At 38.3% G+C, this 26,900-nt stretch overlaps 1 protein-coding gene across 1 annotated transcript; it reads left to right on the forward strand.

Annotated features, from left to right (window-relative positions):
* The first annotated feature begins 1,229 nt into the window (after positions 1–1,229).
* Positions 1,230–26,467, forward strand: tspan15 (tetraspanin 15). Its single transcript, XM_087792972.1, has 8 exons — positions 1,230–1,369; positions 5,332–5,517; positions 8,289–8,363; positions 16,744–16,839; positions 22,315–22,428; positions 24,400–24,450; positions 24,567–24,683; positions 25,955–26,467. Exons 1-8 carry the CDS (start codon positions 1,280–1,282, stop codon positions 26,117–26,119), a joined length of 894 nt encoding a protein of 297 aa, XP_087649098.1. The 5' UTR covers positions 1,230–1,279; the 3' UTR covers positions 26,120–26,467.
* The last annotated feature ends 433 nt before the right edge of the window (positions 26,468–26,900 follow it).

Here is a 26,900-nt window from a genome sequence, read left to right on the forward strand (position 1 = left end):
GACAAACAAACAAAACCAATGACATTAGTCAAACAACAACAATAATGATCGTTAAATATTATTATTGTTTTGACTAACATGTCTAAAAAGTAATTAGGATGACTAACTTCTCCACTACTTAATTTTGCATCCACAAAAAGACTCCTTGTCGCCAAAACTGTTATGTCTAACAGAAAAAGGGACCGTCACTAAAATGTGAAGAAAACGACAGCTCGGCTTCAAGCTTTCATGCACTCTCTGCATCAAAACAAAAACACATGACACCTGGTGTGTTCTTTGGGTTACTACACTAATATCAAATATTTGTTTTAGACACCACAGTAACACTCTCTTGCATTCTGGATGCTGAACTGCTGACACAACTGGCTGATTTTATCAGAAAGCAAAATTCACATTTTCACTAGGTGACCACCATTTTTTCTTTTTGAAACAAAATCAGGTCCCAGTGAAGAACATAAGGGAAATTGGCGAGGGTAAAAATCAGATCAGAGGAAAGCAAAGCTCCCAATATCTCATTTCATGGCTATTCCAGTCCCCAGTGTCAGTATTTGTTCTAATAGAAAAGGTTATATTGTATACATCAACATTTGATAAACATGAGTACAGATATGTGGGTAAATCTGAGGATGTATCTTCATCCGTCACTTCTTTTTGCTGTACTCTATTGTCCATGATCTGAATTCTTGTCCCAGTTCCTAGGTTCTCAAGAATGTTCATGAACCCATTTAAAGTTTACCTTTTATTTCTTTGAATATTTAAATTTCATTTTTTTAACCAACAAATTATTCAGAATTGTTTTTTACAAATTTAATTTTCGTTCGTTACAGTGTAAAATAATTCCTACGATTAGTGTTTTAAACAGAACAGAAAAAAAGTCGTTTAGAGTGGTTATTGTTGTTTGTGAAGGTGTTTAAAAGGTTATTTACATTTATTAAAAATGAATATACATCGCAAGATAACTATGGACAAAACATTTTTTTATGCATTTTGAGAGCCATGCTATGAAAATACATTTTTAATAAGAATCAGTTATAATTATTTCCAAAAAATGTTATAAATATAAGAAACATTTCTAAAAGAACACTTGCTTAATAATAACTTTTGTCTTTGTTCTCTCACATCATGGTCAATTTACCTTACCTTACATGCATCATAACAGGCAGTGCAGGCCGCACCCACACCAAAGCCGCACGCGCCTCCAGGTGCGGTGACGACATTAACGCGGAAGTATTTGAGTAACGTCTCCTTCAGCAGTTGAAGTCAGCAGACAAGTTTCGAGATGGCTAACAAGGAAGAAATCAGATACTGTCACCGATTCTCTTACGTTTTGCTCAAGTTCACGCTCTTCTTTTATGCCATCGTTTGGTGGGTGAGTATGCTCTTTTTATTTCAGCTTGTGTGCTATATGTCCGCGCGTTCACATAAGCCGCAGTTTGTCTTGATCACATATATAAATACCGTTGTCATTTCTAAATTGTTATCATTTCCAATGTTGCATAAGATGTACAGCTTTAATGCGATGCTAGTTGGCCACACCCTCACCTGCACACCTTTAATCACAATCTCATGTTTCAACGCTTACCAAGACCAGACTCAAGAAAGAGAGAAATGATCTTCTGATAGTGTTTGTCCTGTGGTCACACTGTTATTTTGTACAGAAGACCAACTTTCTTGTTTGACTGTCACTTGGAAAATTAATGTTTTTTTTATAATGAAAAATAATAGACTAGATCAGTGATTCCTGGTGGGCCGCGAAGGTATTGCAAGTGGACCGCAAAATCGTTTCCAAATGGTCCCAAAATCCATTTTTTTGTGGGAGGGTGGATGTTATTATATAAAAATACACATAATGTTTTAAATGTTAAAACTCGTTAAGTTTTAAAGAATTTGTTTAGGCTTTTCCTTGATTTTCTGGAACTCCTGTTGTTATCAGTTTTATCTTGACCTTTAAAGTATATACTTTATTGAATATTGTTTTGATTGTTTAAGCGCTTTGTGACCCTGGTCTGGAAAAGCGCTATATAAATAAAAGTTACTTACTGACTTACTTACATTATAATGCCTTCGTATATACTGCTGCAGTGAGAGAAAAGATGAGCGTACAGAGTAGGGCAACAGAGTTCAGTGAGGGTCATGTAAAGAAATCTGGATCCATTGACATGTTGGAGATCCTGAATCCAGCAGCAGCCATGGGAGGTGGAGGTGCAGCCCTGGAGCTACGGAAGAGATGGAGCAGAAAAGTTTGGGTTTAAACTACACAGATGATGAACATAATGCAGTAGATAAGGCTACACATAGAGAGCTTGGTGTTTAAAACTCCTCCTGCAACAATCTAGGCCTATAAGTAAGTAAGTAATATATATTTATATAGCGCTTTTCGAGACCAGGGTCACAAAGCGCTTTAACAATCAAAACAATACTCAAAACAGTACATACTTCAAAGATCAAGACAACACCGAGAACAACACAGGAGTTCGAGAAATTCAAGGAAAAGCCTGCACAAATAGAAACGTCTTAAGATGTTTCTTAAAGGAGTCAGTAGACTCCATCAAGCGCAAAGAGAGAGGAAGATTGTTCCAAAGCTTAGGAGCAACAGCCTGAAAAGATTTCTCTCCTCTGGTCCTGAGCAGCATAACAAAAAGGAATGGGTCAGACAGAGCCTAGTCAGTCCTAACTATAGGCTTTATCAAAAAATAAAGTTTTAAGAATACTCCTAACATAGGTGGTGTCTGTCCTCTGGACTGAAGCCGGTAGTAACATAATCTTTGGAATTGTACCGATATATTAAAAGGATGGAGCATTTAGCTAGATTGCATAAATGGATAGTTAAACTTTCTTTTACCTAAATTTGCTTACTCCAATAAATTCACTGATCACTCCAGTTGATATGTGACGTCATCATGGATTAAATGATTGTTGCACAGAAAACGAGGACAAATCATTTCCTGCTTGTTGCAGAAAACAGTTTTAGGTTTTCAAGCGCTGAAAAGAAGCGCTAAAATTACCCACTTATTTAGTGTTTCCTATTAGCTCAAATGCATTTTTGCCATTCCTGCCTGGTGAAACGGCTTTGATATCTTGTGAGTAAAATTGTCAGGGTACCAAAATAAAGATGGCGATACCGATGCCAGTAAATTCTTTCAATACTTTGATACCATGGTTAAAAAAAGTAGCCTTTTCTTTTAAGTACTTTATTAAATAAAGAAAACCAACAATCAATCTTTTCACATTCAAATTTTGGTGATGGTAATATCTTTCACATATGGATGCAAAAATGTAGTACTAGAACAAACATTTGGAACATTTGTCTCAACAACTATTATACATTTAAACAGTGGTGATGGCAGCCTTAAAGTATAAAAAGAACACACATTTTCTTAACCTTTTAAAGATTTCAGTGCGCTTGGCTGCAGTCTCTCTTTCTGCTGGTCAGTTTCAGCTTTTACTGTTTAGTAAAGGCAAAATTAGGTTTGATTTCAAATAACATGATCTCATCAACCATCAGAAAGCATCTCATAATGTTACACTACGAAATGGTATTATTACATTAAGTTAATGTAATGTTAAGTATTATAAACTGACGGAAGTGTCTCGTTCAAATAACAAACGTGTTTGTTGCTAGTTCAACCTGGAGTTAAAGTAAGTTTTATACAACTGGAATCCACTCATCTTGAACTCTTTAAACATGTCAGGATGTCTACCAAGTGTTTTTAGTTTGAAGTGTCTCTAAACTACAAAGATGCGTTTGAAGGTTTTTGAGTAGTTCATCCGCTTTGAATCCAAAGTTTGTCCAAATGTGACTCAACTGACTGGTTTATCAACAAGGAGAGGTTTCTTGTTTTAACTTGAAATAACAGAAGCTGTGTTCGAAATACTCGTCCGCAGTCTGCAATTTGCGGAAAATGCCAAAGTCTGAGCACTTGGTCCACCATTCGTCAAATCCTGGTGTACCCACCAGATCCATCCAGAGAGTGGCCCAGAACCTCCAGACCTTTCTTCGTTTTGCTTCCATTGGGCCCCCTCTTTCAGGGTATTTATGACCATTACCCCATGCTGGATAAGGGCTCTATCTGACTCCATCTCTTAACTTAAACAAAGTTCATGCCATAGCATAAAAGAGTTCAACCTTAGTTTTTGAATAATAAAAGCAAACGTCATGAAGGTGAATACCAGAATATATTTCAATATTAGTTCTAATAGAAAAAGTAATATTGTCAACATTGGATAATCATGAGCATATATATATATATATATATATATATATTTATCTTTGTTCTTGTTATTATTTTATTTTTTATGAATAATTGCTGTGGCTAATTGGAAAAAACAATTTCATAAAGTTCTACCTAACCTAACCTAACCTATATCTGTGGGTAATATCTGAGGATATATCTTCAACTATAGATCTGAGAATCCCAACCTGTGGGCCGTGTGGATGTAATTGCTAAACTCAGAATGAATGCATGAATGCTCCTTCCCAGGTGCAAAACGAATTGACTCAAGGACTCATTCTTTCCTCGGGCTATTACATTGTACAATTCTGAGTTTGGGGGCAGGAGTTGAGTAAAACTATCGTATCCTATGTCTTTGTTATTTTTCTTTGATCTATGTTCTTTATCTTTAGACTTTATACTTTAGAGAGTTGGGCGGAGAGTAGATTCAATTTATTGTGAGTGCTTCTGCTCTGTAGTGCCTGGTCAGCTAAGATGAAATGAATTGATGGTCAGACAAACCTTAGTTCTGAGGAAAGACGATAAGTTTTTAATTTCAAGTCTGTATGCTAGAAGGTTTGGTTGAAACAATGAGTAGGTTCATGTACATACTGAGAAGCCAATTGATTCTATTATAGAATGGAAAATAATAGCCTAGCTATTATTAACCATAGCAACATGGTTGTTAAAGTCACCAACAATTATCACTTTATCTGATTTAAATAACCGGCTGGCCAAGAAGTCAGAGACAAGAATTCAGAATAAGAACCAGGAAGTGAATAACCTTTTGGGGTTTTATTCCGATGACTAACCCTCACCTGATATCGATACTCGGTGGTGGTAAAAATAAATAAATAAATGATAACTGTGAAAAACAGAAAGATTAATGAATTTAAAAAAAAATTGAATTATTGAATTAAAGTATTTGAAAAACGAAAGAAATGTTGCCTTATTTTATACCAAAGTATAAATCAATGCTTAAACAACATTTCAAAGTTTCAAAATTATGAATTCTATTATTATTCAAGATTCTGATTTCACTGTTACTTAATAGCCCTCTCCTACAAAGAAGTCTGTTTTATCCAAGCTTGACTGCATACATCTGTGTCTTCTGTGTTAGTTAATTGGAGGCTGCATTCTCGCAATTGGAATCTATGCTGAGGTGGAGAGACAACGCTACAAGACACTGGAAGGACTTTTCTTGGCTCCTGCCATCCTCTTGATCTGTCTTGGCATCGTTCTGTTCATTGTTTCATTCATTGGAATGTTGGGATCGCTAAGGGACAATCTGACACTGCTGCAAGTGGTAAGTGACGTTTTTTTTAATGCGTTTGCTGTTGAGATTTTTTTTTTTTTAAACTAGCATATTAAACATCCCTAGCCTATCAGTAGCTTCAGACGTTGAGCACATTGACCTTATGGTTAACATGTAACTTGTCTTATGCCTAGCACATTCTAGCTTGAATGCTTACTTTTTCGTTTAATCGGGGCAGCCTGTCACCATCATCGGGTCTGAAGCCATTATTTTTCCAAAATTATTGTTGAAGCCATATTTACATTTTGAAATTTAATGATCCAGTGTCTCTATATTATCTTCTTATATCCAGTGTCAAAATTCAATTTTTGAAAGGCAAAAAGAGGTAAAAGTATTAAAACGAAGTATGGAGAATAATAGCGGGTGAAAGAATGTGAAATATGCACTAAAAAAAAAAAAATTGCAGTGGTAATACTGAAGGCTTGAGATGACGAAAAGAAATGTAATCAGGAATTTTTACCTCTTATCTATCTACTTAAAATTCACAAAAGTTTAACAATGAAATGCAACAACGTCTGAGGATGTACATATTTGTAACATATTTGTGGCATATTATAGGTTTAATCCCGTTATTCATGATTCTGTCACTGTTGACAGCCTTTCATTCATTCATTTTCAACCGCTTGATCCCTTACCGGGGTCGCGGGGAGACTGGAGCCTATCCCAGTATCGTAGGGCGAGAGGCAGGGGACACCCTGGACAGGACGCCAGTCTGTCGCAGGGCATACAACACAGACAACCATTCACACACACACACTCATACCTATGGACAATTTTCCAAAAGTTCACAATATAGAGAATTTGAATACCACGCGAGGGCAGAGAAACAAGGTTTCTTGCTCAGGTGTAACTCATTATTTTGGCTTCCAGCACTTTTGCAGTTAAATGACCCAAACACACCAAGTTCTTCTACCCAAGTGTCTCAAAATATGCTTTACATTTAGCTTTACAGTTATGTTTATCATGTTCTATTCATCTCAAAATGATGGTAAGAATCTGCCAAAGGCACCTAACAGCAGTGATGAGTTCATTGAGAGGAAGTAAAAAAAGAGTTTTGCAAAAATAGTTGGAGAGTAGTAAATTAATTATATTGCAATGGGTACACAAATGTGTGTGAAAGTTGTTTTCCAACTCAAGGCCCACTTTTAAGTCTCAAAAAACCTTTCATCTATGCTGTATGTCTTGCATAGATGTATATTTGATAAATAACATCATTTGAACTAGAACTTGAAGTTTGTGTTCCATATTCATAACTTTTTAAGTCCTACCGCACCAACTAAAAGCACTTGCAATTAACAATGGGCAGAAAAACTGAATTATGAAAAATCCAAGAGTGAAAGTTTATTATTGTAAAGTACTTGAAATTGATCATCTCGGTTAGCTTAGTCCAGGGGTCGGGAACCTATGTCTCGCGAGCCAGGTGTGGCTCTTTTGATGATTGCATCTGGCTCGCAGATTTCGGCTTTTCAGATAAAACATAAAATATTATCACTTGTTTCAGGGGTGGGCAATACGTCGATCGCGATCGACCGAAGCTGTTGCGAGTAGATCGCGTGATTTAATAAAATATGATATAAGAAAATAGTAAAGAGAGCTCTGATTGTCTGCTGTGCATATTAATCAAATGGTTATTGCGCCGATTGGTTGAAAATTTGATTGACATGCACAGCAGCCAATCAGAGCTCCCGCCTCTTCCACTGAACGCACGGAAAAGATCATATGAATCGAGAATAAAAAGAGCAAAACGTGCGACAGTCATTTTACGCAATTCAGAAAAACGATATAGAATTATAAGATTGTTTTTTTTAAATAATAAATCGAACAAAATAATGCGCGTTTGATCGCTTCAGGTTCTTCTCTACGAGAGTCACAGAAACATGACGTCAGGTCCATCAAAGTTAAGCTGCAGGTTTCAATGAAAGCGCAACAAATGCTGGTTTTCCTTTTGTGATCGCGTCCTTAAAACACACTTGCATTAATACACCATCACATGATGACTATTTGTAAATTACCTTTATCTCACGAATGTAATAAGAATACGCAGAAACACAAACACGTTAAACAGGTGCAGGTGAGACACACATTCTAATGACGTCAGAGACGATCAGACAAAGCGATGATGATGTGAAGTTACTGATGAACAGTTTTATTCTCGTTAAACTTCATCTGAAATTTAATTAATCCACTTGTGTGATTCATATGAGACATGTTTAAAATTAACAAATATAAACTGTTAGTTTGAATTCATGTTTTCATTTGTTTTTGTTTTTTCATGATCACAGAAATGGAGAAATTTTAGTCTTGTGCTTCATTTAAATATGATGGACATATTGAAATGGAGGCATGGAAAGGGATGAACCCGTCTGAATTTTTTGTTGATTTTGATGAACAAAGGAAAAGGGCTTGAATTCGTGTCAAGCACAGATTCTTACATCTGAATATTTTTTATATGGCTCTCACTGAAATAAATTTCCAAATATTTTGCTTTCATGGCTCTCTGAGTCAAAAAGGTTCCCGACCCCTGGCTTAGTCTGTCAAGTCAAGTTGCATAATCAGGTTCCCTTCTTTTTTCCCTTTTAAATTGTTATTAGACAGTCATCACTAATGAAAATGGACACCCTTATATAGCACATTGGAACAAAACTTAGAAGTATCAATGTAAGGACTACAATCCTAAAACAAACCATTCAGGATGTCAAAAATATAAGGAAATCTTTTTTTTTTTGTTGTTCAGTACTTGACTTGATTTTATCTGCTCACAGTTCATGTACACGCTGGCTATCTGTTTGATTCTGGAGCTCCTTGGTGGAGTCTTGGCACTCATTTTCCGGAGCTATGTAAGTTCACTTCTTAAACTACTGTTTTATGTCTTTGCATGCTTTAATCAGCCTTCACTGCCTTAAGTAATGTATAATAATGATTGAAAGATTGATTACTTAAGAATTATTGTACCTGATTTGATGCTGACTATCAACAACGGTATTTTTTTTAGACATTTTTTATTTTTTCCATAAAATAGGATTTCGGATCTTTCTTTATTCCTATTAAGCCCACCAAGCATTCTCTGTAACTTTGTGATAGAACCTTACTCATGATGAGGTAAAGCTACTTTACAGTATGTCCTGATTCTTTTTCAATAAAAGATTCCACCATTGTACTCTTAGTCTGATAGTGCCTTGTTCAGGACCCTATTTTCTATTGGCATCTGTATCTGTCACGTTATTCTATCCAATCTACAACATAATAAATGTTCATAATTTAAGAATCTCACACTGCTGCCAACATAGTTGTGTGTGTCCTCAAAGTTGCTTAACTCAGATGTTGCTCTATTAAAGGGGGTACAGTTTACAGTACGGTTTTCAGGATATTGTCCGGTCGCAAAGTATTGCCGTCAGGTCTCAGAGAAGGGTATTAGGTTTCAGGGAAACCACTGTCATTTGTCAGACCAAATGGCCTCAAAAAAGATCCTCAGTATTCAAAATGAAAGTCCAATATAGTAGAAAAATGTAATCCATAATCCGTTATACTAATTTGTAACAGTTATCATTTAATTTATTAATTGCAATTTACCCCCTGGATGTCCGAAGGACCCAACAAACACGATTTGATCCCTGATTTGACATTGTAAAATAACCAGGTAAAAATTAAAAAGTGTATTGTGAAGGGACTGAAGTAGCAGACTTGTGCTTCTTTTTGTTCAGTGTTGATCAATTATTTATATATTTAACTAAAGGAGATGTATTACTTTGTATTTTGTTTAAAAAATCTGAATATTTATTAACAACTTTTATGTTGTTTAGGCCTGGTTAAGTGTCTTTTTTTAGGGGTTAAAAGCATGTAGAAAACACTTGATATTCAAAATTGTGCCACAACTCAACTTTCAACCCTCTTTTTGGGGATTTAGGGGAGATGTGGTAATGTATGACATAGATTCATAACCTACAACTCAAGATATTTTAAGCCTCCATCGATATAATTCTAATATTATCTTTTGACTCGACTCCAGCCCCAGACTCATCTGCATCTGGGTAGAACCATTCGTGCACTCCATCTGCTTCTCTGCTCACTGATGACAGTGTTCAGATGAAGTACAGTAGTTTGTTGAGTGATCTCCTCTCTGCAACTGTCACCAGTGACTCCAGCTTCATGCCAACCACAGAGCCAGCAATCCTGATCAACCTGTCCAAACTGTTGACTCTCCTCCTGGACACATTTCCACCCCAACACACCAAAGCATAAAAAAGAACACTGGCCACCACATGCTAAATGATCGGAGCTTACTCAGAAAGTACAGTATACTCTGAACTTTGTAATACATATAGTCTGTGTTTACTGTCTAGCCACACATCCATGCCAACTATCTTCACCTTGTCGCATCTGATGGACACTGGACGTGGCTTTGTCCTGTACCTCCAAAAGTCCAGCTCCTTTTGTCTTTAATGTGATCAGCTGCAAGTGGTTCCTCTCACTCCAGTCCACAAAGTCACATATCAGACTCCTTTAATCGCCCTCGCTGTTGTCCCCTATGCATCCAACAATGGCATTGTTGTCAGCATACTTCTGGACGAGACTCGGCTTGGAGTTGTAGCTGAAGTCTGAAGTATAGAGGGTGAAGAGGAGAGGGGCCAGTACTGTCCCCTGATGCGCTCCTGTACTGCACACCACAGGGTCAGACGTGATGTTCTTCAGCCTAACGTACTGTAGTCGATCAGTAAGGTAGCCCAAGATCAAGGAGACCAGGCCAGGGTCCACATGCATCTTTGTCAGTTTGTCCTGCTGCAGAGTGGGGTGGATGGTGTTGAAGGCGCTAGAAACGTACAGGAAAGGAACAGGATCCTCACCCGCTTCCTTTATCCAGGTGGGAGTAGGTCTGATTCAGGCGAACTGCAGGGGGTCTTGTGCGTGCTGAGTTTGTGGCCTGTGATGTTTGAGGACCAGCTGCTCTAGTTTCTTCATTAGCTGTGAAGTCAATGCCACTGGTCTGTAATCGTTCAGTCCCCTTGGCCGGTGTAGGTACATTTCGGTCCCCCCTACAATATCGGTCCCCCCACTTCCTACGTGATGACGTCAAACGCTGCATATGCGAATGTCTCTTTAAAATATTTTTTATGGGTTATAGAAACGTCAACAGAACGTTTACATGATACCACACATAAAACATTTATATTGACAAAAAGATGATCTTCGTCAACATAATCACTTTCCGTTCTTTCATTTCCTGGTCTCACGATACATGTGACTTTGACACAAACAGAAGTGCCCGCGCTACATGTGACGAATCCGCTGACTTACTAATAACGCACAACTGTACAATGCAATACAAACATTCGAGTTCCAAAATAATTCGCTTTTCAAATAACAAAAATTTTAGAATATTCCCCTTTCTATAACTCATTCTACCTGTCTGTAGTTCGGATCATAAACGCCTCAGTAATTATTTAGTTTTCATTTTGATTTTTTTTTTTTTCTCCAGATTTAAATCAATTATTACATGTACATAAGTAAGTAAGTAAGTAATATTTATTTATATAGCGCTTTTGAGACCAGGGTCACAAAGCGCTTAAACAATCAAAACAATACTCAAAAAAGTACATACTTTAAAGATCAAGATAATACTGAGAACAACACAGGAGTTCGAGAAATTCAAGGAAAAGCCTGAACAGCGAATTATTTCGGAACTTAAATGTTTGTATTGCATTGCGTTATTATTAGTAAAACGGCTTCAGCCAATCAGCGGCTTCGTCACATGTAGCGCGGGCACTTCCGTTGGTGTCGAAGTCACATGTAAGTAAGTAATTTTTATTTATATAGCGCTTTTCAAGACCAGGGTCACAAAGCGCTTAAACAATCAAAACAATATTCAATAAAGTATAACCTTTAAAGGTCAAGATAAAACTGATAATACAACAGGAGTTCCATAAAATCAAGGAAAATCCTGAACAAACAAAAACGCCTTAACATGTTTCTCAAAGGAGTCGGTAGACTCCATCAAGTGCAAAGAGAGACTGGAAGCCAGTGAAGAGTTTTAAGGATCGGAGAAATGTGAGTTCTTCTACTAGAGCGGGTCAGAATTCTCGCTGCAGAGATCTGAATCAACTGCAGGCGAGACAGCTCCTTCTTGTTAATACATGAAAACAAACTGTTGCATTAGTCCAGGCGAGAAGACACAAACGCATGGATTACAAGCTCCAGATCATGTTGTGACAACATTTTCCTTAAGTTTAGAGATTTTCCTCAGTTGAAGGAAACTTTTTCTGGTCAGTTTTCTACAGTGTTGAACAAGAGACATGTCTTTATCAAATGCAACACCCAGGTTTCTCAGGCTCAGTTTGACATACTGACCTAAGTCACCCAAGTACTGACTCAACCCTTGAATCTTATCATCAGGGGCAATCACCAGAGTTCCAGTTTTGTCCACATTTAGCTGCAAAGTGTTTTCACTCAGCCATTGTTTGATTTCTAGTAAACAATTGATTAAGCTGTTCAGCCTCTGGGGCTCAGTTGGATCAAAAGAGCAGTAAAGCTGGATGTCATCAGCAAAAATGTGATAAGAAACATCAGGAAATCTCTGAATGATTTTACCGAGGGGAATCAAGTACAGCAAAAACAATAAAGGACTCCACACAACAGATCTGCAGATTCGGTCCTCATTTGATTGGCAGATACACTGAAACTGCTGGATACTTTCAATAAAGTTTGTTTGCGGAAGCCAGACTGAAACTTCTCATGAATGTCGCTCGGATCCAGGAACAAAGACAGCTGCTCGGACACAACTTTCTCCAAGATCTTGGACAAGAAAGGGAGCCTAGAAATAGGCCTGAAATTACTAAGGTCAGTTGGGTCTAAGCCTGGCTTTTTGAGCAGAGGCTCCACAATGGCATGTTTAAATGCATTGGGAAATACCCCTGTGAAAAGGGAGAGGTTCACCATATTGTTAACCCAGGGGCCGATTACATCAAATACTTTGATAAAAAGCCTACAAGGAAGGACGTCATGCAAGAGGAGGGTTTCATCTTGTTCACTAAAATGAAATATCACCCAAAGATACAGCAGTGAAGGAAGACCAAGAGGAGGAGAGGGGCTCAGAGACGGCAGGGGTTCCAAACAAAGGGGGGGAGATTTTCTCTTTGATCAATTTAATTTTGTCAATGAAAAATCTCAACAATGCATTGCTATCAGCTTCACAGAAGACAGGCGTGATTTGAGGAGCAGGAGACACGAGAGAATTAATCGTGTCAAACTACACTTTGGGGGTTTTCTTATTTGCTGCTACCAGTTTTCTGTTGTAATCAGATCTAGCATTTTCTACCATCTCATTGTATGAAGACATCAGATCCTTGAGGTGAACTCTGTGCACCTCACGTTTAGTGGACTTCGAGAGACGCTCAGTCTTACGACAAAGTCTCTTCAGACTCAGGAGTTCTTCATTTGTCCAACGGCACCGGTTTTTCTGAATTTTCAAGTTCGATTTAACAGGTGCCAATTGATCCAGTATTTCAACACAATGAGTAGTGAAGCAGTGAATCAAACTTTCCACGTTTGGGCAGTCATCAAAGGCAAGAGGGTCGAACATAGCAGAAAAACTCTGCAGTATTGGCTGAGATGATACGCCTCTGAGACCTAACTTTCAAAGGCTTAGGTTCAGGGATGAAGTCCAGGTTAAACAAGACAAGAGAATGATCACTCAGATGGACATCATGTATAGATACATTAGAGATGTCCAGGCCAAGAGTAAAAACTAAGACTAAAATGTGGCCTTTTTGATGAGTGGGTTCAGAAACATGTTGCTCAAAATTAAAGGCTTCTGTTAAAGTTAAAAGTTCTTTAGCAGAGCAAGATGTGACGTCATCAACATGAAGATTAAAGTCTCCAAGAATAAGAACAGATTCCATTTGAATAATGGAAGATAAGAAGTCACTAGACTCTTTCAAGAACACCGCTGCAGGACCAGGCGGACGGTAGATTGAAACACAATAGAAAGGTTTTGTAGAACCAACCAAGACTGAGACTCAAAAGAAGTGAATTCCTGTGTCTGAATCACTTTGCAAGAACAACTCTCCCATGTATTGTCAGACAAGGAAATGAACGACCGGAAAGCGATTTGGTTGACGAAGATCGTCTTTTTTAAAATATAAATGTTTAATGTGTGGAAAAAAGTATCATGTAAACGTTCTGTTGACGTTTCTTAAACCCATAAAAAATATTTTAAAGAGACGTTCGCATATGCAGCGTGGGACGTCATCACGTAGGAAGTGGGGGGACAGATATTGTAGGGGGGACCAAAATTTTACCTACACCGGCTCTTTTTTGGGACTGGAACGATACAGGAAGTCTTCCACAGGGTTGGTACTTTCCCCAGCTGTAGACTGATGTTGAAGACATGCTGGAGCAGCGCAGGTGTTTAGGAGCCGAGCAGACACCTCGCATACCTGGAGTGATGTGATACTGGGAAGCGGTTGTGTGGAGCTGAGGGGGGCAGAGGAAGATGGGGCAGGTTATGAAGCGTGCAGTGAGGGTGAGATGGCCTGCTCAAACCTGTTGGAAAAAGTTGTTTAGACCATTTGCCTCCTCCAAAGTGTCCAGTGCTGACGGAGAGGATTTGGTCCCAAGAGATGATGATAAAAGCATCAGGATGCTTATTCTGAAGTCTTGTTGTCACTGTATGAGTCTTCTCACAGGCAGAGGGAGCTGCAGCACATGGAGAGATCTAAACGCACAGCGTGATCACCTGACTGAACTCACGTGGTAGATAGTATGGCTGCAGGCTGACAGCCAACAGTTCTAAATCCTGAAAACACAAGACTATCTTCACAGTAACGTGTACCGTGCTACACCAGCATTAAGTCAAGTACATAATGAGACCTCTTCGGCACTTCCAGCAAGCATGTGTGTCTCTGTCGGCTCTTACAATGGTGTAGCTTATGACTTAAAACTTATGAAAACCTCAAATTGAAAATCTCAAAAAATTGGAATATCACGTACAACAGAAGGGCGATTTAAAACAGAGAAATATTGGCCCTCTAAAAGGCTTAATCTTGCCTTCATACTAAGTACTTGGTTTGGGCCCCTTTTTGCATGAATTACTGCCTCAATGCGGTCTGGCATGGATATTTTAGAACACTTCATGGTTCCTTCAGCAGACAAGCTTTATGTAGATGCTGAGGATGAGGGAAATATTCTTTGTCTCTTCACACAGTATTGTGTCTGGCCAGAGGATTGTCTATACAACCTCTGGGTCTACCATGATTAAGCTTTTTGCTGCAGATTGCTTCTCATTGTTGCTGTGGTTGCTGTCATTTGTCCCACACTTCTCACTACAGAGCTTGCACCATGGGTTCATGCCCCAATTGTGCAAGTGTGTTGGGGTCCGGAGTGTGTCATACACTGCGCTTTGCATTAATGAGCTGTATAAGGGCTCCATAGATCTCCCCATCTGATCTTGCTCTTGGGTATGTCCCATTTGGTCCATGCTCCTTTGGATGCTTGCTCCACTGTCCTTGCCCTTTGTTTTCCTACTACAGGTTTCGTATTTCCTCCTGAATCAAGCACCTTTTGTCCTTGATCCGGCCTTCCCCCATTGCTGGTTATGGAAAGTTTCAAGACCCTGTCTTCCTGTGCATGCCATTTCAATTATGTCACATGGCTTCAACATACTTTTTCTGTGCTGCTGATGTTGTTCCTGTCGTTAAGTTATTCATCAGATGACTTCCGGAGGCACTTGATTGTATTTCCTTTATCTCTGGAATTACCTCACCTTGCACATGCAGCATGACCCCGTATGTCAGTTTACCTTTGCTGATCACCATGCCCCTAGATTTGTTTCGGCTTAAACTTAATTTTGGACTGCATGGCAATGTGTGGCCCATCTTGCTATTGGCACCCATTAGGCTGCTTATATGGGTTGTGGTCCTCACAATAAGTTTGTCCATGTTTGATGCCCGGTTGAATTATGGGGCCTTAGGCCTCCTTCCCAGCACATGTTATCAGGAGGTTATTTACCATGATGAATAGGATAGTCGAGATTGTACAGCCAGTTACAATATTTTTTTTCAAGGTTTTGCATCTGGGTGAAAAGAAGGTGGTTTTCAATCCGTATAATTGAGAATTCTAATTTTGTCTGATGACTTTTATTTTGAAGCCTGAGGATGTTCAATTTGAAAGCGGTATTTCTGATAATTGCATGTTTTCCTGAAATCCAACACCTTACTGTGAGACCTGATGATGTCCCAAATTGTACACCATACAGGGGTCACCAACATGGTGTCCCCAGGCACCAAGGTCCCCTTAGAGACATGAGAGTAGCCTTCAGTCCTGATCTATGAATACATCGTTTTAAATGAACCTTCTATTAATGCATGGTTTCATGTTTTCTATTGGATGAAATCATTGTGAAAAAGCAATAATAAGGCTTCAATGTATAGAAATTTTATTTAGTGATAGGACCTAGAAATATTTGAACTTGAAACTTGTAGTAACGCTTCGGATCACTCGAAGCTAGCATTTTGAACCTAGTTGGTGACCCCTGATCTTCTTCTTTTATTCTTCTATTCTATAGGTTCTATACTTGAAAATGGCCAATTCCCGCGTTGATAACAATATATTGTAATGATAATTCAATTTTGATCCTTTTTTTTAATAAAAATGGTGGTTTCCTCATTCTTTTACACTGTTCTAGTGTTAAATTGTGGGAAGAATAAAGGTTAATATTGATCACAAATGATCAATTTCAGACAAAACTCATGTTAATATATATTCAACAACTAAGTGAATGATGAGCCATTATGTCAAATTCAAGTTAAATGGAAACACTTAGTGCAAAAGCATATTGATCCTATTGTGTCCAAAAAAACTTCACTAGTTCACAAGTTATGCACAACTGTGGTTATGGGTTTCATACTTTTTGATCTCAATTAACACTCTTTTTTTTGTGGTAATTTGGGTGTTTGATGTATTCATTAATAAAAAAAAATGCAAACAAAATGCTCACTTTGATGTTAAAGAAAAGTGTTGTATAACAGATTGCACCAGTGTTCCCTATTGATAAATTTTCATTTTACATCACAAATGAATAGCACTACAGATAAGATTTTATAACTGAATGAGAAAAGGCGGCTTTTGCTGTTGTGTTTAGCTCCAGTATATCAGTCCCATTGCATCCCCAGAAACCTGTCTTCAATTTAAAATATTGTTTTATGACTTGTCTTTTCAACTTGACAGACAATGGATTTGATAAACAAGAACATTCGACGAGGGATAACAAACTATTACGATGACCTGGACTTTAAAAACATCTTGGACTATGTACAAGTGAAGGTAAGGGTTTTTTGGTTTGGAGTTTTATTTTAATACATTATTAAGGTTTGTTACTCTCGTCCTCATGTGTAAATTGGGCATTTTAAACGGCGATCTCGTGGGCCCTATGAAATGATATCTTGAAACAGTTGGTGCCTAATGTTGCTAATGATATTCATTCTTTTGTTTATTCATTTTGATTTATACAATTATAAATGGAAAACAAATGAAAATAAGATATAACTCATGAGTTACCCTTTCCCACCCTCATACCAATACAGTAACCTAATAACTTATCAAGTGTGAAACATATACCTAAAAAATAATGCAAAACAAAAACATCGTATCCAGTTGCCTTTTAAAGGTTCACATTACATGTCATCTCTTTCACTAGTGAGTCTAAGTGAGTGAATTTGACTAGACGTTGAACCTGTTTGGTCTGCAATAAAAATAAAATTATAATTAGTTCGCTCCTAAGTAAACATAAGCAGAATTCCCAGTATTGCATCTAAAGGTAGAATCCTGTTTTAACTTGCGTGTTTGCTGAGTTTATCAGTGAGCAAGACTACTTCTGTTAACAGTGTTTTGAGTTAGTGGTGCAATTAAGTCAAGCGTGTTATGTAGCAGGTCTGTGAAGCTGTCCACAATGTTATCAACTTCTTCCTTATCACATTTAAGACCGAAATAAGTATGTTGGAATTAAAATGCATTTTACTTGCATAATGTAATTCTCAGCAGCTGTCTGTTCTGTGGCAGTTTTAAAAGTGTGGGTTTGGGATGAAAAACAGGTTCTATAACTGTCAGGTTAGGAATCTGACTAAAAAATGTAAACAAAAGAAGAGTAATCAGATTTGATTTAAAGTTAAAAAACGGTTTACTCATAATGAGGAGAAATGAATACAAGACCCTCCCTAGAAGGTCCCATTTTCCCTAGAAGGTAAGTAAGTAAAAGTTTTTTGTAACGCACCTTTCTAGACCAAGGTCACAAAGCCTTAGTAGTGTTATAAGCCTTATAAAAAGGTTTATTTTCAAAACATCGAAGTGGATTCTGGTAGATTTAACTTTAAAATTGCCTCTAGGTAAAAAATACCTGAAGAAAAGGGACACTACCTTTGTTCTATAGTACAAAGGAAACTATTACATTTACGTGGATAATAATTATATAATTGGCCTTAATAATTAACTATGAAACACTAGTTTGAATCAATCTCATTAACTGAAGTTACTACTTGTTGTCATAATAATCTGTTCTTTACTGAGTAAGAGGCTCTTAAATTGACCATTTATCACACCAAAATAGAGATGTGTACAATATATACATTTATTTAAAAGGAATGGATGATGAAATAAAAATGAGTATATTATGCTAAGTTTTGTAACCGAGGATAAAATGAAAAAGGGAAAAGAATCGTGTATGAAATCTTAATGGACTACCCGCATATTACAACCCAGACACAAATCAATTTGTTCAAGATGAAGTGATCAGCTTCTTACTTGACGGTAGATGGTGAATGGCGGTTTAGGCAGCAGATGAAGGTGGCAAGCGAGTAGATGCCAACGGAGTTGGAGGTAAGGATGGGGATGAAGGAGATGACGGTGAAGCAGTCAGGAAAGGGGGAATCCCAGAAAATCAGGGAAAAGCATGAACAAATAAGAATGTCTTAAGATATTTCTTTAAGGAATCAGTAGACTGAGGGAGAGGAAGATCGTTCCAAAGCTTAGGAGCAACAGCCTAAAAGGATTTCGAATCAGCCGACATGATGTCACTGGACACTTTCAGTAAGGCTGTCTCTGTAGAGTGATGTTTGCAGGAGCCAGACTGAAACTTCTCATGGATGTCACTCTGATCCAGGAACAACTACGGCTGCTCAGACACCACCTTCTCTTAGATCTTGGACAAGAATGGAACCCAGTGGCAGGTCGTGCATTTCACATACAGGCCTTCAGTGGCGTTTGAATGAATCCACCTCTCAATAACTACTTTAAGGTTCTTTATACACCGGTTCTACCCGGATCTAGCCGTTTACCGTTAAAGGTAATTAGATGTTTATCATCAAATGAACATCAGTGCATTATATCAAAATATCAATCCCACTAGTATGTGTGCTTACCCACTCACTCACTCACTCACTCACTCACTCACTCACTCACTCACTCACTCACTCACTCACTCACTCACTCACTCACTCACTCACTCACTCACTCACTCACTCACTCACTCAAAAACAAACAATTAAATTAACTCAAATCATCGTTTCATCTCCATGTGACGAGACACAGAAGACAGGGAGCAGCTGGACACACGAGAGAGGTGTCTAACAACACTTTGGGGTTTTTCTGTGTTATGTTTCTATGACTTTGAGTCGCACCTTCATACTCTATCTATTACACATCAAACAGGACAAAGTTCAGCCACAAGGAAACCACAACAGATGTTGTAATGTTGAAACGGAGGAAGATCAATGTTTCTTCCTGTCTTTATACTTTATTGAATCAGTCTTGAGTCTTTAACAACATATACAAATCAAGCAGGGATTGAAACAAGGGCCAAAGGTAAGCATGTAGTTCCCTGTGGTTTAACCCATTCCTGCCCCCAAACTTGGAATTAAACAGCCTAATAGCACGAGGAATGAATGAGTCCATGAGTCTATTAGTTTTGCATCCGGGAAGGAGCATTTGGTCATCTGCTTCTCTGCTCACTGATTAGTGTTCAGAAGATGACTTTCATCATCCATGAAGAACAGTAGTTTGTCGAGTGATCTTCTGTAAGCAACTGTCAGCAGTGAGTCTAGCTTCATGCCAACCACAGAGCCAGCCCTTCTGTCCAACCTGTTGACACTCTTCTTGGACACATTCCCACCCCAACACACCACAGCATAAAACAGGACACTAGCCACCACAGACTGGTAGATCATGCAGAAGAGTTTCCTGCAGATTTATAAATGATCGAAACCTCCTCAGAAAGTACAGTCTACTCTGAACTTTATTATACACATGGTCTGTGCTGCAGGACCAGTCCAGTTCACTGTCCAGCCACACACTGAGGTACTTATAGTTGTGAACTATCTCCACCTCGTCACCTCTGATGGACACTGGATGTGGATTTGTCATGGACCTTCCAACGCCCTGGAGCAGAGTAGCCTGGATGGTGTTAAAGGCACTAGAAAAGTCCTGGGATAGGGTCCTCACTGAGCAGCTTCCTTTATCCAGGTGGGAGTAGGGCCGATGCAGGAGGTAAAGGATGGCATCTTCTACACCAACCGCGGGCCAGTACGCAAACTGCAGGGGGTCTTGTGCGTGCTGGACTTGTCGCCTGAGATGTTTAAGGACCAGCTGCTCGAGTGCCATCATCAGCTGTGAAGTCAGTGCCACCATGTGCCACTGTAATGACCATGAATAGCTATGGAACTATGAACCAGAATTTTAGAGTTGATCCTGAAAAAAAACTGGCAGCAAGTGAAGAAATTTAAGGAACGGAGAAATATGAGTTCTTAGAGCGGCTCAGAATTTTCTCAGAGTTCTGTATCAACTGCAGGCGAGACAGCTCAGTTGTTAAGACATTCAAACAAACTATTGCAGTAGTCCAGACAAGAAGACACAAATGCATTAATTACAAGCTCCAGATCATGTTGTGACAACATTTTCCTAAGTTTAGAGATTTTTCTCAGTTGAAGGTTTCTGGTCAGTTTTCCGCAGTGTTGAACTAGTGTGGGTTCAGAAACATGCTCATCAGTAAGATAATCTTGAACTGGTTGATCTTGATAGAATCCTTCTTTTTGGGGATCCAGACACCATCTGCAAATCTCCACGGCTAAGCAACCTTTCTTCTCCATATGACTCAGGATCTTCCAGAGTTGCTTGAGTAGCAGAAGACTATTCTTATCAATATCTTGTAGGGGACACCACTTGGTCCCAGGGCGAACTTTTCTCACAACCTCCTGGACATCTTTCAACATCAGCTCAAACTTTTGTTGGATGTGGTGGGTCTGACAGGATTTTGCACTCGCCAAGGTTTTCTTGTCCGTGAGGATCACTGTAAGTACTTCGCACCAATATTATCATGTGAATGAAGCAACTCAATGCGTTGCAGTCTAGACATGGTAATCTGGTCCTTTCACATGCATCCAGCATACATTATCATAACATTTATCACATCTCATCTTCTCCATGTACTCATTAATTTACGGTAATGAATTGTTGTCCTATTCACATGCTACCTTTCATTTGAGTCAGTCACCTTCCCCCTCATCTCAACCTTTGTACATTATCACCGTGCCTGATTCTAACATGGTCATTTTGTGGTAATAAAACGGAAAAGCCCTCTGAGCTGCCGCTGTGAGACTTTAATTCAATTCAATTTTATTTAAAGTCTCTTAACCTTGTTATGATATCTCAAGACACTTTACAGTTGAAGTAAGACTGTAGTGGAGAAAGGAAAAACAGATCCCAGCAATTCAACAATGAGTAAATCACTTTACCCACTTAATGTGTTTTTTTTCTGCCACGTCTTTCTTCCACAACAAGAAGACCAAGGGCTGACAATGCCGGTCGCTTCATATTCGTGTCGTTATCCATCGTATTTTCATTTTGTTCAACGGGTGAAAACATAGACCGTTCTCGACTAGTCTCAAAGCATTTCCTGTTTTCACTTCAGATGAGCTCCGCTGCAGCATCACCCGCTGTCGCACATGCAGAACGTACACTTTTGCCGAAAATCTCTTTGGTGTGTTCCGAGGAATCTTTTTTCGAGGGACGGGGGCAGACTAAGTCAAACCATACAAGAGTGCCCAACGGCGTCAGACACCCGACAAGCCTTTAGCAACTTTAGCTCCTGTCGGATTTTTGGGATCTTTTTTTTTATTTACTTTTTTTTGGTTTGTTATAGTTAGTCTTAGCTTTGTCACCTACATCCTTCGATCCATGTCTCCCTTTGCTGTTGCTTTCTCATCGAACTGCTGCCAAAATTCCGTCTTACAGTCCTGTGGCCACTTGATTTGCATATTTGCGAGATGACAGTTTATGGGGGCTGTCTTTGCCACACAGAGACGCTGAGCACTAAGGGGTGCTTCCAAGCTCTTCTCCATCTGCGTCTAATCAGATCAGATCATCAGTGCGCTGTGCTACAAGTTCGTTCTTCAAACACTTCATCCTGGCCTGGTGGATCTTGAGTCGTCATTTTGCCATAAGTCGTTAACCTCAGCCGAACTAAGTTGTTTTTAAAAAAGCGAAAAATAGATGTTCCCGCCTTGCAAATCAATTAAAATACCTAGGACTTCAGAAAGGTCAAAGTGTGATGTTTACAGATAATTGGATAAAATATTACATTAGATGTGTGCACAATCTCTTTTAGATATTCTAAACAAAAGAAAAAACAGAACATTGAAATGTTGTTTCTTGGTTTTCCATTGATTAAGGATCTGTTTCTGCAGTTTAATTTTTCTGTTACTCCCCACATTAATTCTCCTCTTGTGTGTTCACTCTGTGTTTTCTTGGCAGTTTCAGTGCTGTGGAGGTCAAGGGTATGAAGACTGGGGAGTCAACATGTATCACAATTGTTCTTCACCTGGAGCATTGGCCTGTGGCGTCCCATACACCTGCTGTGTTACAAAGGTAAAGATCACATGATGATCAGACAACTGCTGACGCTACAGTAGAAAACACAAGCAGCTGTTTATGTATCGTGAACTTGATGGTTTGTTGTGTCAAATGTGAATAAATGATGGTGCAGTCAACAAATATTTCAGTAACAAAGTATTCTACCAGGAACTTAATTAAAGGGATAGTTCACCCGAAATTCAAATTCCACTCATTTTCTACTCTGGCTCAGGTGCGCTTAGTGATCTTTGTCCAAAATCATCCAACTACCCCCATACTGCTTGTCTGTATCGTCCTTAATGTCCTCGGCAAGAGGAAAACTTAATAAGTCTATATTTTAAGCTCCCAGTGTAAACTCCCAGTGGACACTGGAAGACGGAAGCAATAATGTCTCTTTTTGGAAGACGATCAATGAGCGCCAGTCGCTACATTAAAATGGACTAAGGAACAGATTACTCTAAGAAAGAATCCCAACCCTTAGTCAACATAAGGGTAAGTAGAGATAAAGAACATGTTATGATTTTGATGAACTTTCCCTTTAAATAATTGCATATCAAATATTAAGAATTAAAGGGCAATTAAAAATCCTTTTTACCTAATAACCTTTACAGAAGCAAAACATTGATATTGCACTTTAAAGAATGAAAGACAAATTACAAAATCATTCAGCTAAGCAAGCTGTTAAACTGTTTAATTTCACAACTTTTATTAGAGTAAGATATTCTTTCATTAAAATAAAGGGAAATATCACCTTCAACTTAACTTTTATTTCATGTAATGTAGCATTAATACAATCGGTGTGAACGGGGCTTTAGGCAATATAGTAAAAAGTCTTCCGTGAAAAATGTTCTTACTTTAATGAGTTAACGTAATTTAAATTGACATAATTAACTCAAAGCATCTAGAGGTGAAACAAATGCTTTAAGTTTTATGTTGTTCCTTTTTTTTGGTTCCTTTTTTCCATCATTTGTTCAATTTTACATCACTTATTTAACAATGCATTTTTTTACTTAGCAATTATTTAATCTCTAGGAAGCACTTAACTAAACTGTTTAGCCTCTAGGGCACAGTTGGATTAAACGAGCTGTAACGCTGGATGTCATCAGCAAAAATGTGGTAAGAAACATCAGGAAATGATCCATCTTAATAATGCATAGACTCTAGAATATACAAGCCGGTCATAACGTTATGTCTAATTTGGCCCAAAAACGACATAAGAAACCTGTTGTACCTGAATGATCCTTTGATCTGAATGCTTACTCAAGCCTGTGTTGTTGTGGTTCTACTTGAGTAGATTACATGAGGATATTTCTTGGTGGACAATGAATGATCGGTTGCACACAAATAAACAATATCCTGTTATTACACCTAATGCATGTAATTAGAAAGCTGGAGGTGGTATTATCCCAGTTAATCATGCCTTTGATATAGTGCGTTTTAAATTAGAAGCTCTTTGTAGGTTTTGACTTTAAATTTACTCCTGTCAATGAGACTCCTTTCACTTTGCTTTTTACACAGATTGTGGTGATGTAGTTCCATCTGGATTCAGGAAAGTTGAGATTGTTTTGTCGTTCATGTTGTATGCACAACATACAACTAAATGACTCAAATAACTACACATCAGTTGTGACTGCATGTTTTGTAATGGCTCATGTGATAACATGTTTACAAGGTAAAAGGTACATTTTTTTAAATCTCTGACAATTCGGAATGCGACTGATGCTGGTACCTGGTGGTGTCACTGTTAACACTCTGCACAAACGGTGTGGGTTTGATTCTAGGTCAGGTAATTGTTTTACCTGCGTGTCAGGTAGGCTGCTTAATCTTGCTTTTAGCCAAATGGACATAATCCAGAAAAAACATTATTCATACACATTTGCATAACTGTAATAAACCTGAGAGATACTTTGGAAACAATTTGTGGAGTGCTTGAAAGCATGCTTTGTTAAAGCACTGACTACAAACTTTGTTTCTGTTTTTCTGCAGCTCAATGAAGTGGCAAACACATTGTGTGGATCTAAAGTTTTGGAACAAGAGGTAAAACCACACTTATTCTTTGTAGCATTTTTTGGGCATTGAACAGTAATATTTAAGTGAGAAGTTACTTTGTAGTGAATCTGTGAAATTAATGGCTCATGTTTTGTGTCTTGAAGCGATTATCTTTGATTGACATAATCTACATCAGAGGCTGCACCGACGCTTTTGTCATCTGGCTGACCGACAACTACAAGATCATGGCTGGAATCTTATTAGGAATTCTTCTGCCTCAGGTAAAGACAAAATACTACTGAGCAATCAAATCTTTAAACTCATACAAAATGCAACAACTTGAAGCGTATTTACCATAGCATTAAATAAGGTGCTTGAGCCGACACGTGTAACATTTCACTCCATGTGCTGAATCATCTCCATCTGTTTTTAGAAGTGTCCCCTGATAACGTAACATTCACACAAATATTATCTGGCCTTGGCAGCTTCAGGGGAATTCGACTAAAAGTAATCCATATTCATCAGCTTTTCTGAGCCCTAAGGAGCAAATTGCTTCAATCCTGCGTCCAAGCCAGCAACACACTCCTGGTTAAGCGACACCAGTGGTGTGTTAAACGTCACATTTGAGCTTAATATTCACTCAGGCTTACAGTTTTTTGGTTAAGCATTAGCGCTAATGTGACATGTCTACTGAGACCCCAGATGTTTGTTTCTCTCTTCCCACGTCTGCTTCACTAGATGAGGTGGGTGTTTACTGGCATTATTTCTTGTTTTATCTCTGCCAGAAGACATTTTAATCTTTATTGTGTGAACATCCATCTAAATAAAAACCTTGTATATCATCTGTTCACCTTGAATTCCTCCTCAGATTAGCAGAACCTAAAGGTCCCATTTATGCTTATTTCGGGGGCTTTTATATCGACTTTTGGTTAAGCGAAGTCTGGTTTCTTTTAGTATTATACACTATATTTTTTTATTGATGTCCAGGAAAAGTATATAATTTCTCTTGGCACCTCTGATCACAGTCTTCGTAAGGACTTTATGCTCTGCTACCACACCTATTTTATTTTTATTTTTGAAAGGGCCTGTCCTGCAGCTAGAAAAAACTGCATCAAATATTTTTATACTTTTAAGTCGAGGTCGGCATGTTGGTAAGTCTGGTGTCTTATTGTTTGGTGGTCAGCTAGCATTTAGCCACCCTATCAAGTCAAAACTGACATTCACATTAATTCATATTGAACAACACTTCAAATTCATAATTTCCTGGTTGGTGTGTCTAGCTTTAAGAGTTGTAGTGATAATTGTAGTTATTGATTGCTTATATACTGATCTGATAATTAATTGTGTTTTCTCAGTAGCATACGTTTACAGTGGGTCAAGTGATGCCTCATGATAATGTGACACCTGTGTACCCAATTGATGCTGATCTTTGTTGTCAACAGTTATTCATTTAAAGGCAAAACTTATTGAACAGATTGAACAGATTATGAATCTGAAGTTATTATTACAGCTACTGTAAATTTGCCTGCTGAATTATATTCTCTCTCTTAAGGTCTTCGGGCTGCTGGTCAGCTGGTTATACATCACTCGTGTGGAAGATGCCATCGTTGAGTATGGTCACCACACAGATGGACTGCTGAGCTCCACACAGCAAACAGAACAGGCTATCAATCGCGGTCGAATGTCCAAGTGGTTGAAGTGTATGCCAGAGAAGTAAACACTGACTGGATCCCACTGCTTCCCACTACAGGAGATTCATTGAAATTCTTCTTTTCCTGCTACAACTGAATTTACTTTGTCAACTCATTAAAAGACCAAATCTTACAGCAGAATTTTATTGTCCGCTGCAGTTTTTGGTCGGGTCATGGATGAACTCGGACCTTCTGAAGAGCTGAACCTTAGAATACTAGTGTAAACATGCACAGCCTTCAAGTTGTTCTTCCTTTCCATATTCCACCCGTTGCAAATTCCAATTTCCTACGATGAAAGTGTTTTTTTATTAAATGTTCTTGTTTGTTGCAAATCATTTGTCCTATAAAAAAAAAAAGTAAAGTATTTTATTTACAAAGCAATTTAAAATGTTTATTTACTTAGAAATGGTTACATCAATCTTTGTCAGTATTCAATTTCATTGCACTCCACAATCTTGTGAACTCTTGTATCATTACACATACAAGAAAGGGGAAAGACTGTCATGCATGTTATTTTGCATCAAGGAGAGAATCTGAGACAGATTTTTGAAACGCATGTACCACACTTGATTTCTGCACCTCACTGATTGAAAACAGATCTGTAAATTTGTGTTTAAGGTAAAATGCATTCATGAAACTTCATAAAGTTACACATGGACTCCCAGAAGATTACAAAAAATCCTGCACAAATAAAAAGGTATTAAGATGCTTCTTAACCACCACCGGAAAATCTTTCCATAGCTCAGGAGCAACAGCCTGGAAGGATCTCTCTCCTCTGGTCGGGAAATGTGTGTGCGGAACTATCAG

Source organism: Callionymus lyra, chromosome 6 (genome assembly GCF_982586985.1).
Source record: "Callionymus lyra chromosome 6, fCalLyr1.hap1.1, whole genome shotgun sequence".
In the NCBI taxonomy this organism is placed as follows: domain Eukaryota; kingdom Metazoa; phylum Chordata; class Actinopteri; order Syngnathiformes; family Callionymidae; genus Callionymus; species Callionymus lyra.